General features: G+C 39.2%; 2 protein-coding genes across 5 annotated transcripts in view; one reads left to right on the top strand and one right to left on the bottom strand.

Moving 5' to 3' along the window:
- LOC123972848 (disco-interacting protein 2 homolog C) overlaps positions 1 to 23,269 on the bottom strand; it is a 459,676-nt gene that overhangs the window by 321,112 nt on the left and 115,295 nt on the right. The window lies entirely within an intron of this gene.
- Positions 461 to 23,269, top strand: LOC123972854 (WD repeat-containing protein 37). 2 transcript variants are annotated; one of them, XM_046052576.1, is made up of 14 exons: positions 461 to 614; positions 2,213 to 2,375; positions 8,720 to 8,816; positions 9,630 to 9,725; positions 9,914 to 9,978; positions 13,821 to 13,956; positions 15,286 to 15,357; positions 16,498 to 16,542; positions 16,977 to 17,053; positions 17,146 to 17,383; positions 18,682 to 18,823; positions 19,305 to 19,439; positions 20,156 to 20,270; positions 21,209 to 23,269. In XM_046052576.1, the coding sequence occupies exons 2-14, from the start codon at positions 2,238 to 2,240 to the stop codon at positions 21,338 to 21,340; spliced, it is 1,488 nt and encodes a 495-aa protein (XP_045908532.1). In that variant the 5' UTR covers positions 461 to 614; positions 2,213 to 2,237; the 3' UTR covers positions 21,341 to 23,269. The 2 variants fall into 2 exon arrangements, with proteins under 2 accessions (XP_045908532.1, XP_045908531.1); XM_046052575.1 differs by having other exon boundaries at positions 17,143 to 17,383.

The following is a 23,269-nucleotide window of genomic DNA, read 5'->3' as shown; positions in this document are numbered from 1 at the left end:
CTATATAATGTGCTTTTATCATGAAAAACCAAAGTGGTTCCGGAATTTACCTCTGTGTTATTTCTTTTACCCCTTTCACCATACAGGTTATTAGTTGGAAATGTTGGTTATCATCCATCTATCGTCGTACTTCTGCGGTAGCATAACCCCAAATGTTACATTCGAGATGGCTATCAGATAAAACGATTTCATTTGAGCGTTTCCTTTCTTCAGACTGAGCTACACGTGTGGTAATTCGGCAAACAATAAAATTCCATTAAGTAGTCGTCGGATATGTCCAGATAAACTAGTGAACCGTCTAAGTGCTGGCGTATGGTAATACCATTAAGGGTAATACCCAATAAAACTAGCCCGTTGTGAGTGAAGTGTGGTCGGAAGCGATGCCACGGCGGAACCAGGTAGGCTTTGTCACTTTCAACATTTGGCTTTTATTGTGAAAAACCGCGTGCCGGAATTGGCTTCGTTATCTTTTGTCACGTAGCGGAGCTCTTAAACTGTCAACACGGGTTCTGGACAAACCGTGCGCTGCTTTCTCACATTTTGAAGAAAATGATACAAAGGGCGACACATCCCTCAAAATCCCGGAATACATCTTTGTATTTGTAGTCTTTCTGGTAAGTTGGATTCCATGTTTGGCAAGGTTGTCTTTCCGTTAGCCTATTAGCATGCTTGACACCACCAGAGCTAATGAGGATAACGGCGGCTTTGCTTAGCCTACTGCTAAACAATTGCGTTGTAACAAGGCTAACATTTTCAAGACTTGCTAATAACAACGGGAATGTATTCACTCATAATGTTCCTTTTACGTATTTCCCCCCCCCTCAAATGTAGCACAACGCCATGTAGCGTAAATGTTGTAATCAGTGCCCTCACATCTTTAGGTCACAGTGACAGTCAGCAAGAGGAACTGAGATGTCAGACAAGGCAATTCCTTTATTCAGCAGAAAGAGACATTAACGGATGACAGAAGCGGTGATGTACAGGCTGGCTGGTGATAGAAAAACACCAGATTTCTTTGTCTAGAGACCTTATGTCAGCTCAAGGGCAAGGATTTGTTACAGCTGTTGTCAGGCTCATGTCATAATACAGTATGAGCATCCATAAAAAGTGTCCTGTCATCCTAAAGATTTACATTCACGAAGACATCACTCTCAGGAGATTATTATTATCAGGAGATGAAAATCGTTAGTTGCAATTACAAGTAGGAGTGTTAAAGATATGATCAGTTTTTCTCATGTATCATTAAAATAGAATGAGAACATTAAAAAAGTCATTAACAAGTTTGTTGCCCACATTAACACTGCAAAAAATATTAATGATTTATGAAGTACAAAGATTAGTTGAAAATAATCCAACAGTTTCAAATCATTTAAAAAGCAAAATGCATAAAATATTTACTGGGTTTTACCCATTTAAATGTGATGATTGCTGCTTTTGTCTGTTTTGTCATTCACACCTTTGATAAAAGCTTTGACAATGATTGTAGATTAACAGAAAATTAATTTTTTTGATGGTCAAAGTCATTTAAAAAAAAAAAAATCTAAAGTGCCAAAAATGCACTGATCTCAACCTCTCTAATGGGAATCTTTTCTGCTTTTCTTTGATAGTAAACTGAATACTTCTGGGTTTTAGACTGAACAAAACGAGACATTTGAAGCAACAACTTTGAGTCCTGGAGAGATTTGAAGGACAAACAAACAATTAAATTTAAAAAAAAAAGAATTAATTATGATAATTGTACATTCTTAAGTTAAATACTTTTTGATAGGACTGTAGATTAATTGATTAAAAATTTAATTCAGATTCATTGTTAGTAAAAAGAATAATTTGTTGCAGCCTTACTAACAAAATTAAAATCCTCACAGTCCAATGTGATGACTTGGTGACTAGACTTTGTGAAGTGATTTTGTTGACCCATAGCTAAATGGATAAGTTATCAGAAGAAGGTGTTCTGAATATTGAATACATTTTTTCCGTACACATTGCCCAGTCCTGTTTCATCTGTCCCAGTAATCCCTCATGTTTCACCCTCAGGTACCCACAGAGGGTTTGCCGAGCCTCAAGCAACACTCTGTTTCACACTCGTTCATTTTCTCATTTCACACATTCACACGTGGAAGCTGCCAAATATAACCACTGCTTATGCTTTCCACGGCCCCTAGATTATTTCAACCAGGATTTCACTTTCTTCCCTGTGATTTTGTACTTTCAGACTGTCATCAGGTTTGGAAGGAGGGATGCCGGTGGAGAGCGGGAGCAGCGGCGCCGCCCGTCAGGCCAAACAGAAGAGGAAGTCCCACAGCCTGTCCATCCGCAGGACCAACAGCACCGAGCAGGAGCGCTCTGGTCTGCAGAGAGACATGCTGGAGGGACAGGTGAAGACTCACTCATTTACAAAAACACTAGGAAAAAGTGCGGAGAAAGTACTTATAGTACTATAGTTGGAAGTGTTAACTACACTCCTCCCATGTCTGTCATCATTAGCTTGCTGTCCTGCTGTCCCTGTCTGCACCCATAAGCACTCTAGTTGTAAGCCTAAGCCAATTAGGTTTTAATACACTCGTTTAGAGGACACATAATGGTTTATATTGTTGCTGGCTTCAGCATGGCGCAATTACTGCATGATTACTGTAAGGTTATTTTAACTCCGTGTTTAAAACAGATGGATTCAGAACAGGCTTAGGCATTGTCACTGGTGGATCGGTTAGATAAGTGGTGCTTATTCCTGATTCTTAGGCCCTACCTAGTTTCACTCTGGCCAACTAATAAGGAACTGAATTGTTCCTTGGATGCTGGGTACACAAAGTTATCAGGAAAGATATTAAAGAGCCATAGAATTAAAGATTGGCTGCTTAGTAGGGGTGGGAATCTCTGGGCAAACGATTATCGATGCCTCTTGATGCATAATTTTTTTTTTCTATACAGCATCTCTGGATAATTACTAAGCATTTAATTTGCACATTAAAATCCTAATAAAACATCTCCTAAGTAGCTTAAAAGGACTAGTTTGCATCCCCAATTTACTTCATTAACCTCAGCTCCTTGGTCCCTCATTTCTTTAACAACCGGTTGTCAGAATCCTCTGAAAACTGAAATATTATCAGGATGTACAGTATGTGTACAGGACAGAGCTGTACACCAGTTTAGTCTAAGCTTGTGCCTGATGTTCTCAACCCTGGACAAGTAGGCAAGTTAGTAATGACATACTAATTCCGCTTACGTTACCTAACAGCCAAAAAACATGCTGTTACAGCTGTTGGGGAAACTACAGACTTTTATTAACAGACACACAGTGACCTACACTGCACGTTTACTACCAGACAAAAACTTAGTGCTAATATTTTTGTCCGCTAACTTTCACCGTCGTGCTCTGCCGCTCGCTCTCTCTCATTCGCTTGGCCCCATATACAGGATAGGGAGCTAGGCAAGCATTGAGTGTCACCATGCTCGCACACTGTGCGAGTTAAAATCATTACTTGCGCATTGTTATTAATGACATTTTAGCAGGGTGGTTATTCATTCTGCAGTGGTGGTGTGCTGAATATAGGAGGAACACCGGTCTCTCTGTTATGTGCACGCCACAGACAGTCTAGGTGCTGTACTTCCACACATTCCACCTTTTGTGTTCCCTCAACATTACTCTATCAATTGACATTTAAATAATCGATATTTGACATTTGTTAATCGAGTCAGAATCTTCCACATCCACATCGCGATGCATCTAAGAATTGATTTTTTTCTCCCACTCCTACTGCTTAACACTTGATTACACATCATACTTGTAGAATAGGGAAGGTATCTTTCATATCTCCACTTTGAGTATAAGCTCTGTGACATTTGTTGCACATTCCAAAGCCAAAGCTGTTGATGTCATCAAGAGTTACTTTCTCAGACTTGACCAAGCTCATGCAGACCCACAGAAGACGTCATACTCTTTTCACAGGCTCTGCAGTACTCCAATTATAAAAGACAGGTTGCATAGTTTGTTGTGTCATGCTAACTGGAGATCAAGTAAGTATGGATTAACGTTGTCTTGCGGGAGCCGGAACACACAATATCATAGTTCAGTTTTTTGTTTCTGTTGTCCTCTGTTAACTCAAACTCATAACATTTATTGCAGGGTTTTGATGCACTTATGATGATGTATTTATATTTTCTTGTTTTTTTTTTATGTCCTAACCTTGAAGAAAGTTTCATCTCAGCTAAAAGTAAAAATTTAAAGTAAATTTGAATTTGCACAAATGTTAGCATGACTGTTTCAGCTACTAAAGTTGATTATTAAACATACTAAAAGTAGCAGCTTTTCCATTTATTCAGGGTCTGCTTCAGTCAAACCCTGAAGCTAACCTGATATTAATTAGCATTAAGGTATTTCTTTTGAATTATTCCTGGAACTTTTATACAGCAAGAGAATTTGGACACTAAACCTCAGTTTAAATTCCCTGCAGTCAGGGCCCGTGTAATAAGGTGCTACTTTCTTACTGAAAAGGCAATGGATGTTTCACAGTAGGAAAAACACAGGTGTAAATAATAACATTATGGATGACTGAAAACCATTTTAGCTGCAGTCTTACTGGGACCTTTGACTGTAACAGAGGCATCGTTAATGTCAGAAGTGGCACCTGAGTGTCTCATGCTATGAAAAGTCAAAAATGTTTGCTGTGAAAAAGGCACATTATTGAAAATGAGACCCCATAGTACACGTATGGGAGGTAAAACCTACAGTCCCACTTGGCCTGTCTCAAGGAGGTATTTCTAACCGAGCAGACGGGGTAATCCCATCCTCATGACTTATTGTTTTTTCACTCTGGTCCCTTTTGGTCCCAGTCCTCTGATAATCTGGAATCCTTCATGAGAATGGAGGTAAGTTTCAGGTGTAACTAAAAAGTAGTGTAGAGCTAGCTAGCTTTAGTTGTATGTGTTTGGTGTAGTTTAGGTTTGATTAGTATTTAGAGGTGTGGTGGTTCTGGAGGTGATTTCTCTAATTTGAATCAACAAATCCTTTCTCCTTAAAATATGATATTCTAGATGTTCCAGCAACATTTGAGGTTCAGTCACGCACACAGCAGGTTTTCTTTTGCTAGACTTAAGAGGACGATAAGTTGACTGTATTTTGTAGCTGGTGCAGTTACATATATCATATAACACATAAATGAGGGCGCATTACCCAAGATCACTTGACTCACAATTCTCTTGTTCATTGGACGGTCTAGTAACCTGAGGTGAGTTCAATCTCAAAACGTTTAGCACCGGTTTGCAACGTTTTCGGATTGAACGATATGTTTCCTTGAAACGTTGTGCTTATAATGACCCAAGACCATGTTTACAATATGACCAACTCTTAATATTAGTGTAAAAGTATTAGATAGAACATGAATTCATGTTTTCTTTTCAGTTAAAGTTTGCGCTCCACCTGGATAGAAACTTAACGTCAGAGGTGCATACCACTTATAGGGATACTCCTATAATTCTGGTGTGATTCTCATATTTTTGTCCCAACATGTGGGCCATGACAACAGAGGAGCAAAAGCCTCGTAACAATCATCGCTTGTGGAAGTAGTTCTGTTCTTACATGCAGCTCGCTACGACTAAGTAGACTACTACTAGTTTGGAGCAGCGAAGCTGCTGGAGCCCTTCTTTCTTCTTTTTCTCCACTAAAAGTGGGCAGCAAAAACTGATCAATGAAAACTCACCAAAATTGGCAGGTAGGTTGTAAATTCCACCAACTACTCAAGCAAAATACAATACACTCATAGACCTCATGATGAGCTATTACGTTTTTGCAATTATCTCGAAAAAGGCTTCGTTTAGAGTCAAACTTCTTTCATTATTTTAATCTCTGGATTCAGCTGCATCTTTGCTTCATTGGTCTTCTGACGTCGCTTATCAAAAGTTACTTACGTTTCCGTTCACTTTTCTTTATGTACAATTTTACATAAACGCCCGTAAATCAAAATTGGCTTAATCTATTGTAACCAAACCAACTACCAAAATCAAAACAGACATTCTCTAGATTGCAGCTATCAAGTGTTTCAAAGAGATCAGATCAGTCAAACAGTGAGTCTGCAGTGATACTCAGTATCTTGCCATGAACTGACAACACACCCAAAACCAGCAGAATGATGAGTGATTTTGTTCAGAATTTTCTCACCAACATCTTGACAGTTGTAAGCGTTTTAAGTTTAAACTGACAGAACTATCCGGGTCAGGCACATTGACTTCACTACCTCAACTTGTGAGAAGGTGTGTGGAAACAGCCTCTCACCAGTGGCTCAGTCAGTAAGTCGCCTGCTCTGAAGATCTGAAGTTCCAGGGTTCAAATCTCCAGGTGACAGAGTCAGACTTGCTGACAATGGGGTTGTTCAGATCATAGTGAGTCTCTACTTTATTTGGATCCTGTGACACTTTCTTCTTTTTTTTTTCTCTGCCAAAAATAATTACCATGGAAACACAAAATGTTGCAGGTGGGTTGAACATTTCACCCAGTAGTCAGGTACATATAATGACACTTTCTGATCTCAAGGTGATGTTGTAAAAATCTAAATTCTGTCTTCACTTTAATCTCTTAAGTCATCTGCACCTGTTCTTCTCTGAAAATGTAAAATGTAGCGTTTTTCACGACTTGCCTGGACCCCGATCATTGCCGCTTGCAGCTATATTTTTGTTTTGTTTTTGGGGCTTGTGCTATTTGCACTAATCAAAGTTATTCTTGCAAGAGTCTGTTTCCCAGATCTCTGTACTGGATGCAGTGGAGAATAAAATGTTTTTATGACCATAATGCACACAAATATGGGAAGAATTTGCTGAAATGACCATTAGACCTGAGTGCAGTGTTACCCGTAAATCCATGTGGTTTTGTGTTGCGTCCCGTAGTTGATTTGGATAATATTTGTCGTGTGTTATAATAAACAATGCTACTGAACGGAACATTTATTTTTCAGGCGTCTGATTTCATATATTTGGGTCATTACTCTCACATAAACAAAATCAAACAAGCAAATGCTACAAATAAGTTTCTCTACTCTCAATATCTTCATAGAATGAGTCCCACATCCATTTTCAACATATGCCAGGCCTGCAACATTCGTATGTCATTGTGTAACCCCCCCCCACCCCGCCCCTTATGCTGCAGCCTTTCCTCTCAACTATCCTGATCCCACAAACCTTTCTGCTGCCAGCGCCTGCCTGTGAATGCTAACAGCACACTTGAATGATTTCTTTAGAAAATATAGCTGCGGGCAGCAATTCAGCCCAAGAAAGAGTGCATTATGCAAGGTACACTCAGGTACAAAGAGGGCTCCGCACACTGAGCAGTTCCATCATGATTGGACAAAGCTTTGAGGAGCGATGGCCCACTTCCTGTTTGTGTCTTTGCTGCTGAGTCAAAGCAAGACTGTCTCTAATAAACTGTGTCTGTTGCAAAACTGCGGAGATGTTAAAACTATTGACTGACTGCAGTAATAGACTTGTGACTCCATAAGCAGGACACATCATTTCAGTTTTAAGTAAGTATTGATGTTTGTTTTGAATGGGGTTTAAATGTGTTGAAAATTACATTCAGTCCACATGCAAATTAATTATGAAAACATCATTTGTAGTAGAAATAGTTTTTTGTTGCATAAAGCTTATTATTATGAGTTGTGGTCATCACAAGAGGACTTAGTGTAACTTTTACTAGTAAACTAAATGACTGTCTTGCTGCATGCAGCAAGCCTAAAATTCACTTTAAAGTGATGAGCTTCTTTTAAAAGCATTTGTGTGCTTGCATTGAACATCTCCTCCTCTTTACCCTATTGGGTAATCTTATGATCCTGAGATGGTGTAATATATATCTAATAATTTGGTGCATGTCACACCACAAGCAGTATGTGAGTTTTGAATACTTAAATGAGACTCTGTGTATAATTAGTTTGAACATATTCAGAAGTTGGTGCTCTGTAACCCTGATTCTTTCCTTTAATGGATTAATTTTCAGTAATATGCTTTGTATAAAGGCTTGCTCACCCGACTCTCATCGAGTTATTTTTTCTGACCCTGTGATTTGTATTTATTCAACAAGTTGAGACTTGGTGGGTTTTCTTTAAAAGGCGTTTTGCACATCAGCAGATAAGCATTTGGTATGAACTGCCAAGAGATTCGCTTTCCAACTGTGACCTTAGTACTTTGTCTGTCACCTCTTTCAACCTTTATATTCTTCACATGTATGCCCTTTTTTCAGCCTCAATACATCTGTACACATACGGCTGCAACAATTAGTTGATTAATCAATTAGTCAATTGAGAGAAAATTATTCTGCAACTATTTTGATAATCACTTAATTGTTTCAGTCATTTTTCAAGAAACATTCACTGGTTATAGCTCCTCAAATGTCATGATGTGCTGCATTTCTTTGTCATAGATAATACTAAAATACAACATACTTGGGGTTTTGGGCAGATTGTCAGATAAAACCAGGAATTTAATGCCACTTCACACTCTGGGAATTTATAACAGGTATTTTCACTATTTTCTGACATTATATAGATAGAACAGCTCATCGAGAAACTCATTGGCAGACTGATTGATAATGAAAACACTTGCAGCCGTACACAAACACTCCAACTAGTCCTCTACTCAGTATTTGAAGTGAAGCAGCAGCCTCACACACCTCACCCAGCTCTGCTCAGTGATGAACCCATGTTTCCAGGTGGTTTCATGCTCTCCTTTTCTGTCCCTGCAGGACTCCAAACTGCCTCTGTCTCTGAGGAGCAATCTGCTGGACCTGTTCAGTCAGATCGAGAGGGAGTTTGAAAACCTCTACATAGAAAACCTGGAATGTAAGTTGTCATGAACGCAAAACGTATTTGTTTTGGTTTTAACTGTGGTCTGCTAAACATCACCGTAGATAGAGCCAGTCTACCTAGAACAGCTGGAGGCTTCTGTGTTTATGCTCTGTGCAGATGGACGGGGACAAACTCCTGCTGAGTGCCTCGCTGAACAGCACTTTAACTGTAATTGTTGAATTTTTCCTAGTCTTGTTGGGGTGTCAAACACAGCTTCTATTTTTCTACACAGTGTACTCTAGGACTGCAAAACTCCATTGTTTTTTAAATTCAGTAAGACCATTTTAATATTTTTAATTGGCATTAAAGAGCAAGGATACATCTATAAATGATTATAAAAGTCGGCCATCTCTCCTAAATTCAACAACTATTTGACTTTTTCATAAGAATGAACATTTGGATTTGGTTTTGCAATTAAAGTAAACAACAATTGCTTAACTTAGATAGAAACTGATTTATCCCATTACAAGCATAAACATCAACATGGTGTCAGTCCTGTGTCTCGCTCCAGTCTCAGAGGCAATTGCAGGACTTTTCAAGCTGAATAGTTTCTCTTGGTGATCTCCTCGTGGAACAAGTATCTTATTGACTTGCTAGCCAGCTAACATTTACACACAATGTTTTGTTTTTCTGACCTGAGCCTCTCAGGTAGGTTTTTATAAGCACAAAGCTCCTTCTCTTCCATGGCAAGTAACCTGGTCTGAACATGGTAGCAATGATGGCAGAGAAACCCGTGCTGTGTTGCGGTGCAGAGTGCAGTTGGTTACTGCTGACAGTATTTTAACACATGACCTGTTTGACTCTCAGTACGCAGAGAAATCGAAACGCTGAACGATCGTTTGGCTGCAGAAGGACAGACTTTCGAAGGGGCAGATTTAGCCAAAGGAGCACTGAAAACAAAAGGTGAGACACATCTCATCTCAGGGCAATGGATGTTTGCACTTTAAGTGTACTACCTATTTGAAATATTGTCTGTATGTCTTTATGGATTGCTCAACTCCATCAAAGTAAATTCTTTTTTTATTGCAGTTTTTTTTTAGTTGTGCTCTTGTCATCATGAGTTTATACCTTTTAATTCTGACAATCCACAGCGAGTCATAGCACCAGCCAGCTGTCACAAAAACTAAAGACGACCTACAAGGCTTCCACAAGCAAGGTAAATACTGTTTTATTTTTCCAGGCCAAAAAATGAATATTATCCAGAAATTTGTAAATCATTGTTGTACATATTATACGTATTATGTTGAAGCCTGCCTGTGTAGGTGTGTGTTTTAGATTTTTATCAAAGCATTGTGAAGTTGCAATGGTTTGAATCAGTCCATTGACATGTACAGTATCATGTCAGTGTTTCCCATCAATTAACGAGACCATGGCAGCCCGCCACAGTCTAATATATTCCATCATAGTTTCAAAATGAACCGAAAATATTTTTACACATCTCATTATAACATTACAGACCTGTAATGTGTTTTGTGGGTGCTGCTGTAAGCTCGCACGCTCACACACTTTGGTATGTGACTCGAGACAACCACTTTTCTTTTGAGGTAACTACGGTAACATTAACAGTCTTTCTGTCACTCGTTTGTGAAAAGGCGGTTAAGCTAGCTACGCCTAAATTTGAAATGCACACGTATTCATGCCTTTATGGTAAATCTACTGAAATGGACCAGTGCGAGCTGACAGGCAGGTTAGTGACTTTATCCTGTCTGTTTGTCTCTTTACAAAGACAAGTGTTGCAGTATGAGAGTCCTACCTGTAGAGAGGCTGTGAAGTCTTCATGTTACACCATACAAGAACCACATACAACATTATTTATCAAACTGGGTCGGACTTGATGAATTTAGGTAATGCACATGATAATGTCCGGCTTTCAAAATAAGGTGTCTATACAGTATGGAAATGGGATTAACTGGATTATACAGTATTCACAGAAAGTATAAAACATATTACGTGTCCATTAAAATTAAAAAAAACAACAACAATAAAATGTTTGGGAAATTATTGCTTTTAAATATTCTATTCTTTGATTTAAGGTTGCTGGAAAAATATTAAATAAATTAGTTGACTTTTGTTGCTGTTTCATCACCATTTATAGCTCTACAATGGGTTTATGAATAGTTTACTAGACACATTGTTTTCAAGAATGCAAAGTTCTTCATAGACAGCCCCTAAATTTAGCACCAAATTAATACATTTAACTTTAAAATGTACAAAATTTTTCTCCGGGGGGGGCATGCCCCCAGGCCACCCAAGAGGGTCCAAGGTCCACCCACCATAGTCTCTTAAAATCCTGTGGGAAACACTGCATGTAGAGTAGAATACAAAATGTAAAAAAGACTGAATTGGTAAATTAGCTTCATTGTTTTCTAGCTCCTTAGTGTTTGATCACATGGCTTTAGAATGTTAAAGGGAAGGACTGCTGTCTGTTTTGTTTATTTTACCTTTTTGCTCGTAGCCGCGCTCAAACTCTTGCCATGCCAGAGTAGGTGGATCCCGCAACTTCAACGTAACCAGTTGGGAGTTGTGGGGTGGAGACTCATGGGTAATTTGTTGATTTCTCCCCCTTGTGTGCCAATATGCATGAACAGCCCAGCCAGGGGGTCGGCACTCCCTCCCCCAGAGACTTGGTCATTCAAATGTAGGAGTTTGAGCTTTTCTATCAGTTTCTGTGTGAGATAAAACACGACTTTATTGTCTCACTAACAGGCTTCCTCAGTTGCACCACATTGGTTTTGATTTGGCTACTTATTGGCATTCACATAATGGTACACTAAGGAGACATCTTTAACATGAAGCAGTTGTTACCGCAAAATGCTTTTTGTGCCTTGATTAATAAAATACTCAAGGTGGATGAGCATTTCTTGGCTGCTTTATATCATTGCTCAATGAAGGCGGAGTGTGTGGTCTGCTGGAAAGTGCTTCGCTCTTTCAGATTTTGTATTTTCTTTTTTAAAATCCTTTTGAGATCAACACTTTCACTGTGACTTTCACTGAGATGTGAGCACACTGTTAACAGAAATGCATCAGATATAGTGGCTTTAAAGAAGTCTGTGCAAAAAAACACATAGACATAAAAACATATTTTCACACTGCTAGTTGTGTCTAGCCATCTAAATATAGTGTGTGTTTTATTTGCTTAAGGTTATTGGTTGGTTAGCCCAGCCAATACTGGATTTTGGAAGCTGATACTGATATTTGAGGGTTTGAAAACCTGCCCAAGATTTAGTTTGGACTGAGAGGGACATTTTACAGTTGAAAAATAAACATTTGAGTGTTTTCTGATGGACAAACTATACAATGGAGACACTGTTTCTAAAATAGCTCAAACTTATCTTTGGCATTTCTCTACTGACTATTCTTATTGGTTGACATTTTGCTGCAATAAGCTTATATCTGCCAGTATTGATGATCATAAAGGAAAATAAGTGCTAACTTTTGCAAGGCTGAAAGTCCATCCTGATAGCTGATTTATTGGTAGGAAATTAATTTTAAAACAAGCAAAATCTTGACGTGGCTCTAGCAGACTGCACACTGAAGCTTCAAACTGTAGAGCATTAACTGCTGGGTGCGTTAGATTCACTGCCCAGCCAGTTACTTAAAGCTTATTTTGCGGTGCTTTGCGCTTCTTTTATTGGTGCATCTGTGTTACACTTGAAAAAGTTCATCATGATTCTCCGTACAACAGAAGACTCACATATTTCTGCTCATCCAGAGTCAACATTTGACTAACTGTCACATTGTCACACTGCATTTACATCATATGACAAACCATAACTGAGCAAAATCATGTTGCATTTACCATGAATGAAACAAAAGCCATGCCGCTTTACATCGATGTGTTTTACAAGAGAATCTGCCGTGCTGCTTGCTAACAACCAGCAACCACTGGTTCCCACAATGCTCGGTATCTTTCATCATATCTGCAGTGTTAGTTTTTATCTGTTTGATAACGGACAAAGAAAATGTGAAGGATGTGCTTTTCAGATGAATGATGTCATTCTTTATGCTCTCCTGCTTCCTTTCAGTTGGAACTTATTTAGTGGTCTATGTCCAAAACGAACCAAGAGTCCAGTTTGTATCATCCCCATATTTAATGTAAACATTTTGAGCAAACTTTGATCCAACTGATGATAATTACTGATCAATTTCTGTCTCACCATAACTCAGTATTTTTTGCCCCCCTCTCTAGATTGTTCTTTTCTTTATTATGGTTTTGCATTTATAGTAATCCTGGTATGATAAATGCACTATACAGTACTGATATCTAATGCGTCTGCATTTGTTTTGATACCAGATCTGGGTTGACAGGTCATTGATGGTGTTTGTTTTAAAGCACTTGAAGCATCAGATGGCTGGGGTATACGACAACCCCCACCTAGCATGTGCTCAGACGGGCTTAAAACAAATACCAATAAAGGCTGTTGTGTAAAACATCTCAAACCCAGGACTGATATGAATAACTCTGTTGTAAACCAAAGCTTCTTAGCCCTGGCATACTACAAGGACCCTGCTGAGCAGCTACAATGTTATCTTCAGTTCTGCAGACCTGCTTCTTCCCCCCCATCAGACCAGGGTTCCTACACAGCTCTGGAAAGTTCTGGAAAATTAGAACTGGATCATTTCCAGGCCTTAAAATGTTTGGGAAATGGGCAAAATGGGAGGGGACATTTTGAGACCCTCATATTTTAATGTAAAAATGGCATTCTCCTTTAAAAAAAATTAAGTTTATGGATTTGATGCAATTTCAGCGACATTTAACATTAAGGTTACTATTTAAAAAAGAGGCCTTAATCATCTCAAATGATGACCAGTGTTGTGTCTTAATCACCCAAAATGACAACTTCCAGTCCTCAATTTTACCAAAAAGTCTAAATAACCCCTCAACAAAAAGATGTAGAAGATGCCATTTTGAGAATTAAAATGTGTATGAACCCTGTTAGGTTCAGTGTGAGGCTTAGATTTCCTTCTGTGTTAACGTGAGTTTGATGTCGGTGTCAGATTGTGTCCAGTTTCAAAGCAACCACGTCCAGAGCAGTGTGCCAGCTGCTCAGGGAGTATGTTGGCCACAGAGATGGCATCTGGGACCTGAGCGTCACCAGGACACAACCTGTGGTTCTTGGTACTGCATCTGCTGGTATGTCACTCTTTTTCATCTGCATTTTCTTTCCTACAATGAGTAAATTTCTCCTCAAATGTCTTTTTTTCCCCAGGCTTTCTATTTTGTATTTGGCTTACTCTTATGTTTTCCTTGATTAATAAAATACTCAAGGTGGATGAGCATTTCTTGGCTGCTTTATATCATTGCTCAATGAAGGCGGAGTGTGTGGTCTGCTGGAAAGTGCTTCGCTCTTTCAGATTTAGTATTTTCTTTTTTAAAATCCTTTTAAGATCAACACTTTCACTGTGACTTTCACTGAGATGTGAGCACACTGTTAACAGAAATGCATCAGATATAGTGGCTTTAAAGAAGTCTGTGCAAAAAAACACATAGACATAAAAACATATTTTCACACTGCTAGTTGTGTCTAGCCATCTAAATATAGTGTGTGTTTTATTTGCTTAAAGTTTCAGATATTACTCTCTCACATTTCTGCCAGAGATTTAGCCCAACCAATACTGGATTTTGGAAGCTGATACTGATATTTGAGGGTTTGAAAACCGGCCCAAGATATAGTTTGTACTGAGAGGGACATTTTACAGTTGAAAAATAAACGTTTCAGTGTTTTCTGATGGACAAACTATACAATGGAGACACTGTTTCTAAAATAGCTCAAACATATCTTTGGCATTTCTCTACTGGTATTTTTCAACCTGAACCAGGATTCTTGTGGGCAATTGCACCCCGTCAAAGTACATCCACTAAAGCACTTGTTTTTATAAGTGTCTGACAACATTATGGAATAAATCCCTACAGAGAGAGACCTTTTCTTTTAAGAGTAAGATCCGTTTTGTTTAACCAAAAAAAGTTGCCAGATCGGTATTGTCAAAGCCACCAGACTCCTTTGACAAAAAACATAATTTTACCTTTCTGTCTTGGTTAGTATGTGTAATTGTGTGACTTTGGTGTTTTTAACCCTTTAAAACACTGAATTACCGAACAGAAGACCTGCAAGTCCTGTGTTCTGCGAGAAAAAATTACTGATGATGATTTTGAAAAGAGTGATATAATGATCTTATATCAGTAGCAAAAACAAGCACTTTAGTAGATGTATTTTGATGGGGTGCAATTGCTGTCTTGCTGCTGCCAGCTGCAGCATGCTCGCTCAATACTAGATCAATTTCAAAAAATATTGTCCCAGTTAGTCACATAGATACAATAACACACTGTATTCTGTACAGACCATAAACAGTCAAACACCACTGTATGCATCTGACATGCACTGTAAAACTACTGTTGAATGTAGACAGTAGTAAAAATGCTTTAACTCTAAATTGTGTTTTTCTCCCCATAATGTGTGAACAGACCACTCTGCGATGCTGTGGAGCATTGAGACAGGAAAGTGTCTCCTCAAATATATGGGCCATCAAGGATCAGGTAGTTAAGAATTTATAGTCCATGTATAATAATAGATCTTATTAAATTCACTAATACTGTGCTCATAGACAAGAAGAGCCTCTCTTCACGACTATTCCACACTATTTTAAATTAAAAATATTCTTCACAAACATTAAAACAACATGTTTGCCAACATTCTGAACTGCTGAATCCCAGTTTAAATCCCTACCACTCAGTATTATAAAGTTGTTGTGAATATACACTGCTAAAAAAAAAAACCTAAGGGAACACTTAATCATCACAGTATAACATTTACATTTATTCATTTAGCTGACGCTTTTATCCAAAGCGACTTACAGCTGCTAAATATGTCAGAGGTCGCACGCCTCTGGAGCATCAGATCGCTGACCGGAAGCTTCCCGCTCTGGAGAGGTATATCCTTGGCGGGTCGCCTCCAAGTGCTAGCCAACAGTACCCCGACTGCTGTAAGGGTACCACGATGACTAATAAACTACCTTGTACTTTGAAATCCTGGTACCTTACAGCAGTCGGGGTAAGGTCTGACCTTAAGCTTTTGCAGTGAGCTCTGGGTTCATCCTGGGGCAGAACAATGCCCGGCCTCATGTGGCCGGAGTGAGTAGGCAGTTCCCGGATGAAGAAGACATTGATACCATAGACTGGCCCTCACGTTACCCAGACCTGAATCCAAGTGAGAACCTCTGGGACTGTCCAGGAGCTTATTGAAGCCCTGATCCAGGTCTAGGAGGAGTTTCCTCTAGGAGACCATCCACCATCTCATGAGCATGCCCAGAAGTTGTCGGGAGTACATAGAGGCACGTGGGGGCCAAACACACTGCTGAGTCACATTATGAGTTCCCTGGATGAAAGTCATCAGGTTGGATCAGCCTGTGATTTCAGTTTTTTACTCGGTGTGATTTTGAATCCAGCCCTCAGTCAGTTGGGGGTTTTGGTTTCCATTGACTGTTACATAATTTTGTTTTCAACAAATTATACAATGTACAGCAACGATTTTGAACTTTGAACTATTATGTTCATTGAGGTCTGATGTGTGATTTAAGTGTTCTCTTAATTATTTTGAGCAGTGTAGTTACAGTACATTAGTAGGAAACAGTGTCTGTTATACCCTGATGTAATACATCTGTGTTTCTGTCTCACCAGTCAACTCCATCAAGTTCCACCCCACTGAACAGATGGCTCTGACAGGTAATGATCCAAAACTAAAACATCCTGGAAATCCTCGTTGGTAGCAGCCTCATCAGTGGTTTTCTGCACATGTATTTACCGCAGCAGCTGCTCTCACAGCTGCAAAAATACAATCAGAATGAAATCTTGCAACCCTAACTGGCAATGGGTGCAAGATTGAAATGTCTGTCAAAATGAACCTGAACATCACATTAACATTTCAGAACACGTCATTTTTGTTGGCCCTGTTACCATAAGCAATGTTTTAATGGAACTTGTCATTTATTCAAATTTGTTTTTAAATTATGTTGTTTTACCCAGGTGTTTTAGCCACAAAGTATCACTGTGGACACAGATGTTGGACTGCCTTTAGACTCTTTTGTTGTTTGATAGAGATTTTGAAGGAAGGGTTGTCCCGATACTCTAACTTTTTGCCGCATCGCTCTCCTCCTCAGCCTCTGGAGACCAGACAGCTCACATCTGGAGATACATGGTGCAGCTGCCAACTCCACAGCCTGTTGCTGATATCAGTGTAAGTATTAACTGCACTACGTGTGAAAGTTTTTTTTGAGTTGTTCCTTTTCGTTGTTTCTGAAACTTCGTCCCTCCCTCCCCCGACAGCAGCAGACACCCTGCGAAGACGATGTTGACTTTTCGGATAAAGATGAGGCCGACGGCGAGGTTGAGGGTCCAAACGACTGTCCTTCTGTCCGTGTGGCGACCACGACTCTGCGCAGCCACCAGGGTGTGGTGATCGCTGCTGATTGGCTGGTGGGGGGCAAACAGGTTGTGACGGCCTCCTGGGACCGAGCCGCCAACCTGTATGACGTGGAGACCTCAGAGCTGGTCCACTCACTCACTGGTAGGATGAAGGAATTATTATACTCACATAGCCTGGCCTACATGTGTAAAACACGCATCAAAATCAAAATCACTTCAGGCCTCAACCTTAAACTTTTTTGCAACTGCCCCCACCGGGCCAGTGGGTTTGAAACTTACTGGCCCGAAGACAATTTTTACTGTCCCTCCTTCCAAAAGTGTTAAATTGTTTATTAAATACATCCTTGAGATAAAAAAAACTAAACAAAATGTAATCACAGTTAAAATTATAAAAAATAAAAAGGTTACCAAAGCAATTTACTTTGAAAACAAAACATACTCACAGACTCAAACATGACGTGCTCTCCTGCTGACAGCCATTTATGAAAACTGTACACAGAGCAGCGGACACGAGTCGCCTCTATCCTGATGAACAGATTGCCATGGTAGCGACCTGTCAATCACAAGGTAGTCCCGTCCAAAAGCATACGCTGCATTATCGTCTATTTTCCCCTAAATAGCCATACCATACCATAATATACTAAATGAACATCATGCTGTGTTGAAGAAGACTTGAAACTAGCGACTGAGACTATAAAATCATTTAAAACTGTTTATTGAGATAATGAATCAGCTGAGAAGGAGCAACATTTTACCATTATATCTAATGGAAGTCGCCCCCTGCTGGCCGTTAGAGAGAATGCAGCTTTAAGAAATAAAATTTGACAACTTCTCGTCACATAAACTACAACTCTGGATTGGACATCGGTTTGCGGCAAGAGCTGCAAAACAACTGCAGGATGTTGAGTATAATTATTTTTTTTATTATTATTATTTTTTTTAATACTAATGTTTTTGCTAGTTCTGTCCCGACATTATGTTTTACTGGCCTGGGCCATCAGGCCACCGTTATTGTCAAACCCTGCACTTTATTCTATGCCTCGTTCACACTACCAGAAATAAACCGTTTTCACTAATAAGAACCTGTAAAAAACATTAAATCCTGAGAGTTCATACTCCTGAAGCTATTAGACATTTGAATTCTACTCAACATTGGGGGGTTGAATTCAGCATAATGCAACAAGGGCAGGATTTATTTTTTTCAGTATGTCAGTTATGGCAATACTGATACCCCCACTCTTAACAAGGAGGAGGGGTTTGTTTAGCAGCAAGTGAGCCTTAATCCCTGGGGTCATTCAGCTGTAGTATATCTGTGAAATACACCAATCTGTTGCCAGAAAAATGAGGTTGCAGAAGAGGATACGGTGTAGTTATGAAGAAAACAAATGTATAAGGAAGCAACGGAGAGAGTGTGTTTACATCGTGTGTGTGTGTGTTCAGGCCACGACCAGGAGCTGACCCACTGCTGCACACACCCCACCCAGCGTCTGGTGGTCACCTCATCCAGAGACACCACCTTCAGACTGTGGGACTTTAGAGACCCGTCCATCCACTCTGTCAACGTGTTCCAGGGACACACTGAGTCAGTCACATACACATCTTCTCCAATTTCCATATCTAGTAATTCTGTTTTGTACATTATGTTGAAACATTTATATTTTTATTTAAAATAATTAAAAAGTCTCTATGAAGCTTGTTCATAAAGTTTGTAATTTTGTATTTTTGGAAGGGTGTAAAAAGCCATGACTTCAGCCTACACCTTTTCAGTTAGGCTATAATCCCTTAAGACATATTTTTCAGTATTTATTTATTATAATTAAGTGAACAAAATCTAAATCTACTGAAATTTAAATGTATGTTTTAATTTGTGCAACAGATGATTCTGTTTAAATATAAAAATATTTAGCTGAATGCTTGAGTATATGTATTGAATACAACAGTATATATAACTGTGGTTAGAACTTGCTACTGATTCAAGAAAGAAAACATCTGGAGACTGACACGGCCTCATCTTTTCCTTCAGTGTTAACAAACCTGTTGTCTTGTCCCGTCCCTCTTTGCAGCACGGTGACGTCTGCTGTGTTCACGGTGGGAGACAACGTGGTGTCTGGGAGTGACGATCGAACCGTTAAAGTGTGGGACCTGAAGAACATGAGATCGCCCATAGCAACCATCCGCACTGACTCTGCTGTCAACAGGTCTGTGGGCTGTAAACAACTCAGCAACAGATGTATAGCAGGTTATATAGCATCTCCAGTGTTTGTATTTGTGTGGCGATGGACATGGAGAGGAAGCTAACCAGGCCTGTGCAGGATTTTATACAGTTAATGATCATAATTAAAGATCTTTTGTTATTTGGTTAGATAGTTGTTGTAATTGCGTTGAATTTTCATGATAACAGCACTTTGCAAACAACAGAGAATTTTAAAATAACTCTAGCCTAATAATAAAAACAGCAACACTCTGGTCTAGTTTGACATTTATTCTGTGAACCAGAGTTAGGTTGGAAATAGTGATAAAACAATCATTAGTCCATCCACAATAATAATAAAAAAAAAGTTCTCAAAAATGAATATATAGTTATTTATCAATCAAAATGCAAAACATTTGCCAATTTTCGATTTTTTAAAATGATTATTTTCTCCTCCTTTCTCCTTTATATAATTGTAAATCAAATACATTTGGGTCAGACAAAACAATTTGACGATGTCATCTTGGGCTCTGGGGAATTGTGATGAGCATTATTCAGTATGTTCTCACACTTATATTTGTGAGTTATTATTAGATCATGACTATACCAGCTATAAAAAGAGACATATATTTCTCTTGGAAATTGTTGGAAATGATTATGGTCAGAATTCATACACTGAAAAGAAACCTCTGACCTCTTTGGTCCTGCTGCTGTTGTGTCCAGGATCAGCGTGTCGGTGAACCAGAAAATCATCGCTCTTCCTCACGACAATCGGCAGGTCCGGCTGTTTGACATGTCCGGGGTGCGACTGGCTCGACTCCCACGAAGCAACAGACAGGTCAGTCAGTAGGAAGTGCCTCGGATTGGCCCCTCACAGCTTCCATACACCCATGTTTCCTTTTATTATGACCTGAGTTCTTGCTCTAAAAAAAGAGACTTACCAGTGACATGTTGACTGACTGCATACTGCTGTTTTTGAGGTAAGCGTCTTTTTTTCTTCTCCAAAATGAATAAAGTTTTGGATTGGCTCAGTATATCCCCAGTTCATAAATCATCAGATCATCAATTTGAGGCTTTACTCTTTGAGGCTCTACTTGATACGGTAGCAAATCTTCTAAAGTTGATATAACTTTGTTTGTTTTTGTAGTAGTAGTAGTAGTAGTAGTAGTAGTAGTAGTAGTAGTAGTAGTAGTAGGGTTGGTGGTAGCAGGAATAGGGAAAGAAAAAGTCAGGTGTTTATCTTTGCTTTGATGTAGTTTGGTTATTAAACTTCTTAATTATTATGCAACGTTTTGATTTAGTTTAAACACGTAGAAATCTTTTACTATTGTTGATATTTATCTCTTGCAACGTGTGATGTGAATCTTTCTAACTGACTTAAATCGTTTACTTTTCATTTAGCGTTTATTTTGGTGTTTCTTGTTGTTCTGAGTGCTGAATCAGGTTTTCCATCCTGAGTGCTCCACTACTTGACAACATTTTAAATGTCATGGCTTAAAAATGGTCAGAAATTAAATACAATAATGGTGGCAACGCACCTGCAAGATCTACAGTTTAAAGTCTAAAGGCAGAGATCTTTGTTGGAAACCAATAAAGACAAAAAACGACGAAAACACAAAATAAAATATAGAGAAACAAATACATACAAGCCCAAAAGATTTTGTATTTTCTCCAAGTCAAAACTCAATATCTGTATCTCGTCATTTGATCACATAACGCTTTGCATGTCCTTGTCTTCAGTGTTTAACAGTCACTGTGTTGTCTGTCGTTGTTCAGGGTCACCGGCGTATGGTGTGTTGCTCCGCCTGGTGTGAAGACAACACCTCGTGCAACCTCTTCACGTGCGGCTTCGACCGGCAGGCCATTGGCTGGAACATCAACATCCCCGCCCTGCTGCAGGAGAAATGACCTCCTCCTACTGTCACCTGACAGTGAAACTCCACCCAAAGTTTGTCTTTGGAATGTCAAATGCTCACATCCTGCAGGCTTAAAAGGTGGCTGTAAACAGTTTTGTTTCATGCTTTTTATTTTCCGTGAAAACTTGTCACTGATGTCATTCGAGCACTGACACAATGACAGACTTTTAACAGCCGTCTTTTGAGTCTACAGGAGGTCGGTTTTTGAAAGCCCCCTGAGGTCTGGCCTCCCCCAGTCTGGGTTGCACAAAAGAAAAAGGACTTGCGCTTGCTGTCTACTGTATCTGTCACGCTGTCTAACTCACCACCGCCAATATACACTGAACACATTTGTGTGTTTTTTGCGTTGAAGCGATTCCTCACCATCTTTTAGGGAGGGGGGGGACAATCTGTGTGCCACTAATGAAAAAAGCACAGAGACGTAACACAGGAGGTTCTTCGTCTCCTTTTGTTTAAAAACTAAAAAGCAGAAAACATTTTGCTGAAGAGTTAAATAAGTGACATGCTGCACGTCTCTGCTTGATGCTGCTTTAAGATACAATACAGCAAATCTAATCTGTGCCACTAACAGCAGATTTATGTTTGGATAAAAACAACAAACTGATGCTTTAAAGGTTAAATTCACTAGTTTCGTATAATCAATTTTGGTGTCTAGTGCATTTCAGGAGTTAATCTGTGATAACTTGCCATTTAGCTCTTACTTTTCCTGATTTCTGTGATTGGTGCCATTTAGGTTAGCTGTTAACAGTGTTGAAAAGAGGATTTTTCCTCGAGTTTCATTGCAAAATGTTTTGTTTTGCACCCGAGATTCGCAGCTGATACCCATAATACCATCAAACAAAACTCATTGGACAGGTGACAACTTGACTTTAAACGCGCCTATCATATTATTACATTAGGTGTTAAATCTCATTTTGGAATGCAGCTCTCGTCATGTTTGTCACAGCTGGGTTCTGCTCAGAGTCTCTGTGTGATTCAATAATGCACCTTTTCCAAAATACCAATAGCTGTTTTGCATTTTGTTGCTGTTTTTAGAAAAAAAGAATGACTTTGCAGCTTCTGTACATAGTCAACAAAAATTTCCCAACAGCGAGGTAGGATTGTTGTCTGCACAGTCAGACACATTGGGACCTAACCCAAAGGGGTTTATGGTCCTATGGCTGATAAAGAAACTGAAATTGGCTGGTTCATCGTCTTTGTAAAAGAGTAAAACCTCACCTGTGCTGGCAGTGGTGCTGTGTTAGTATTACGGTTGTGCTGCTGTTATGTTGTTGGCCCTCAAATTTTCACCATACTGGATGGCTGTCAGACTGATCCTGAACATTCAGTCACTTTTACGAGAAACCTGTTAAAAGTAGGACCTTGCCTCAAAATCTTCTTAAATTAAAAATGGCAAAGGATTTGTTCCGCGCTCACTGACTGGAGAGCTGCCACTGGTGGCTGGTGTACTGCCACATTAATTATTAAAACAATGGTCAAATTAGTATTTAGTCTCAAAGCATGCAAAAGTAGTCAAGAAGTCACTATTTATTAGGTATTTACATTGATTTCTCTAGCAGGTTACAATTTCATGTTTTAATAGCAATTTATGAATTTTGTTGTTGATCTTGTCTTGATGAAAAGTCTGAAAATCTCCTTACGTAAGTGAGGTGAGCTCTGAACTCTTTGTATTAACATTTGGAAAAGTAAGTGAGCTTCTTTCTGGATCTGGATTGTTAATCTTGTGTCTTTTAAGCTCCTGTAAAGCGGACAATGGGTGTCACCCACTGTTGGCTTTAAGTCATTAACAGAAGAAGCAACGCCTCCTAATTCAGGAACACATAAAGCTTATTTTATTAAGTTCTTGTAAAGATCAGCTCTAATGTTACATGTGATTTAGAAAAGAGCAGAGTCGCTTAGAGATGAGCCTGGCTGAGGGTGG

Source organism: Micropterus dolomieu, linkage group LG06 (assembly GCF_021292245.1).
Source record: "Micropterus dolomieu isolate WLL.071019.BEF.003 ecotype Adirondacks linkage group LG06, ASM2129224v1, whole genome shotgun sequence".
Lineage (NCBI taxonomy): Eukaryota > Metazoa > Chordata > Actinopteri > Centrarchiformes > Centrarchidae > Micropterus > Micropterus dolomieu.
The sequence above is the reverse complement of the archived record's forward strand: the minus strand, read 5'-3'. Positions and strand labels throughout refer to the sequence as shown.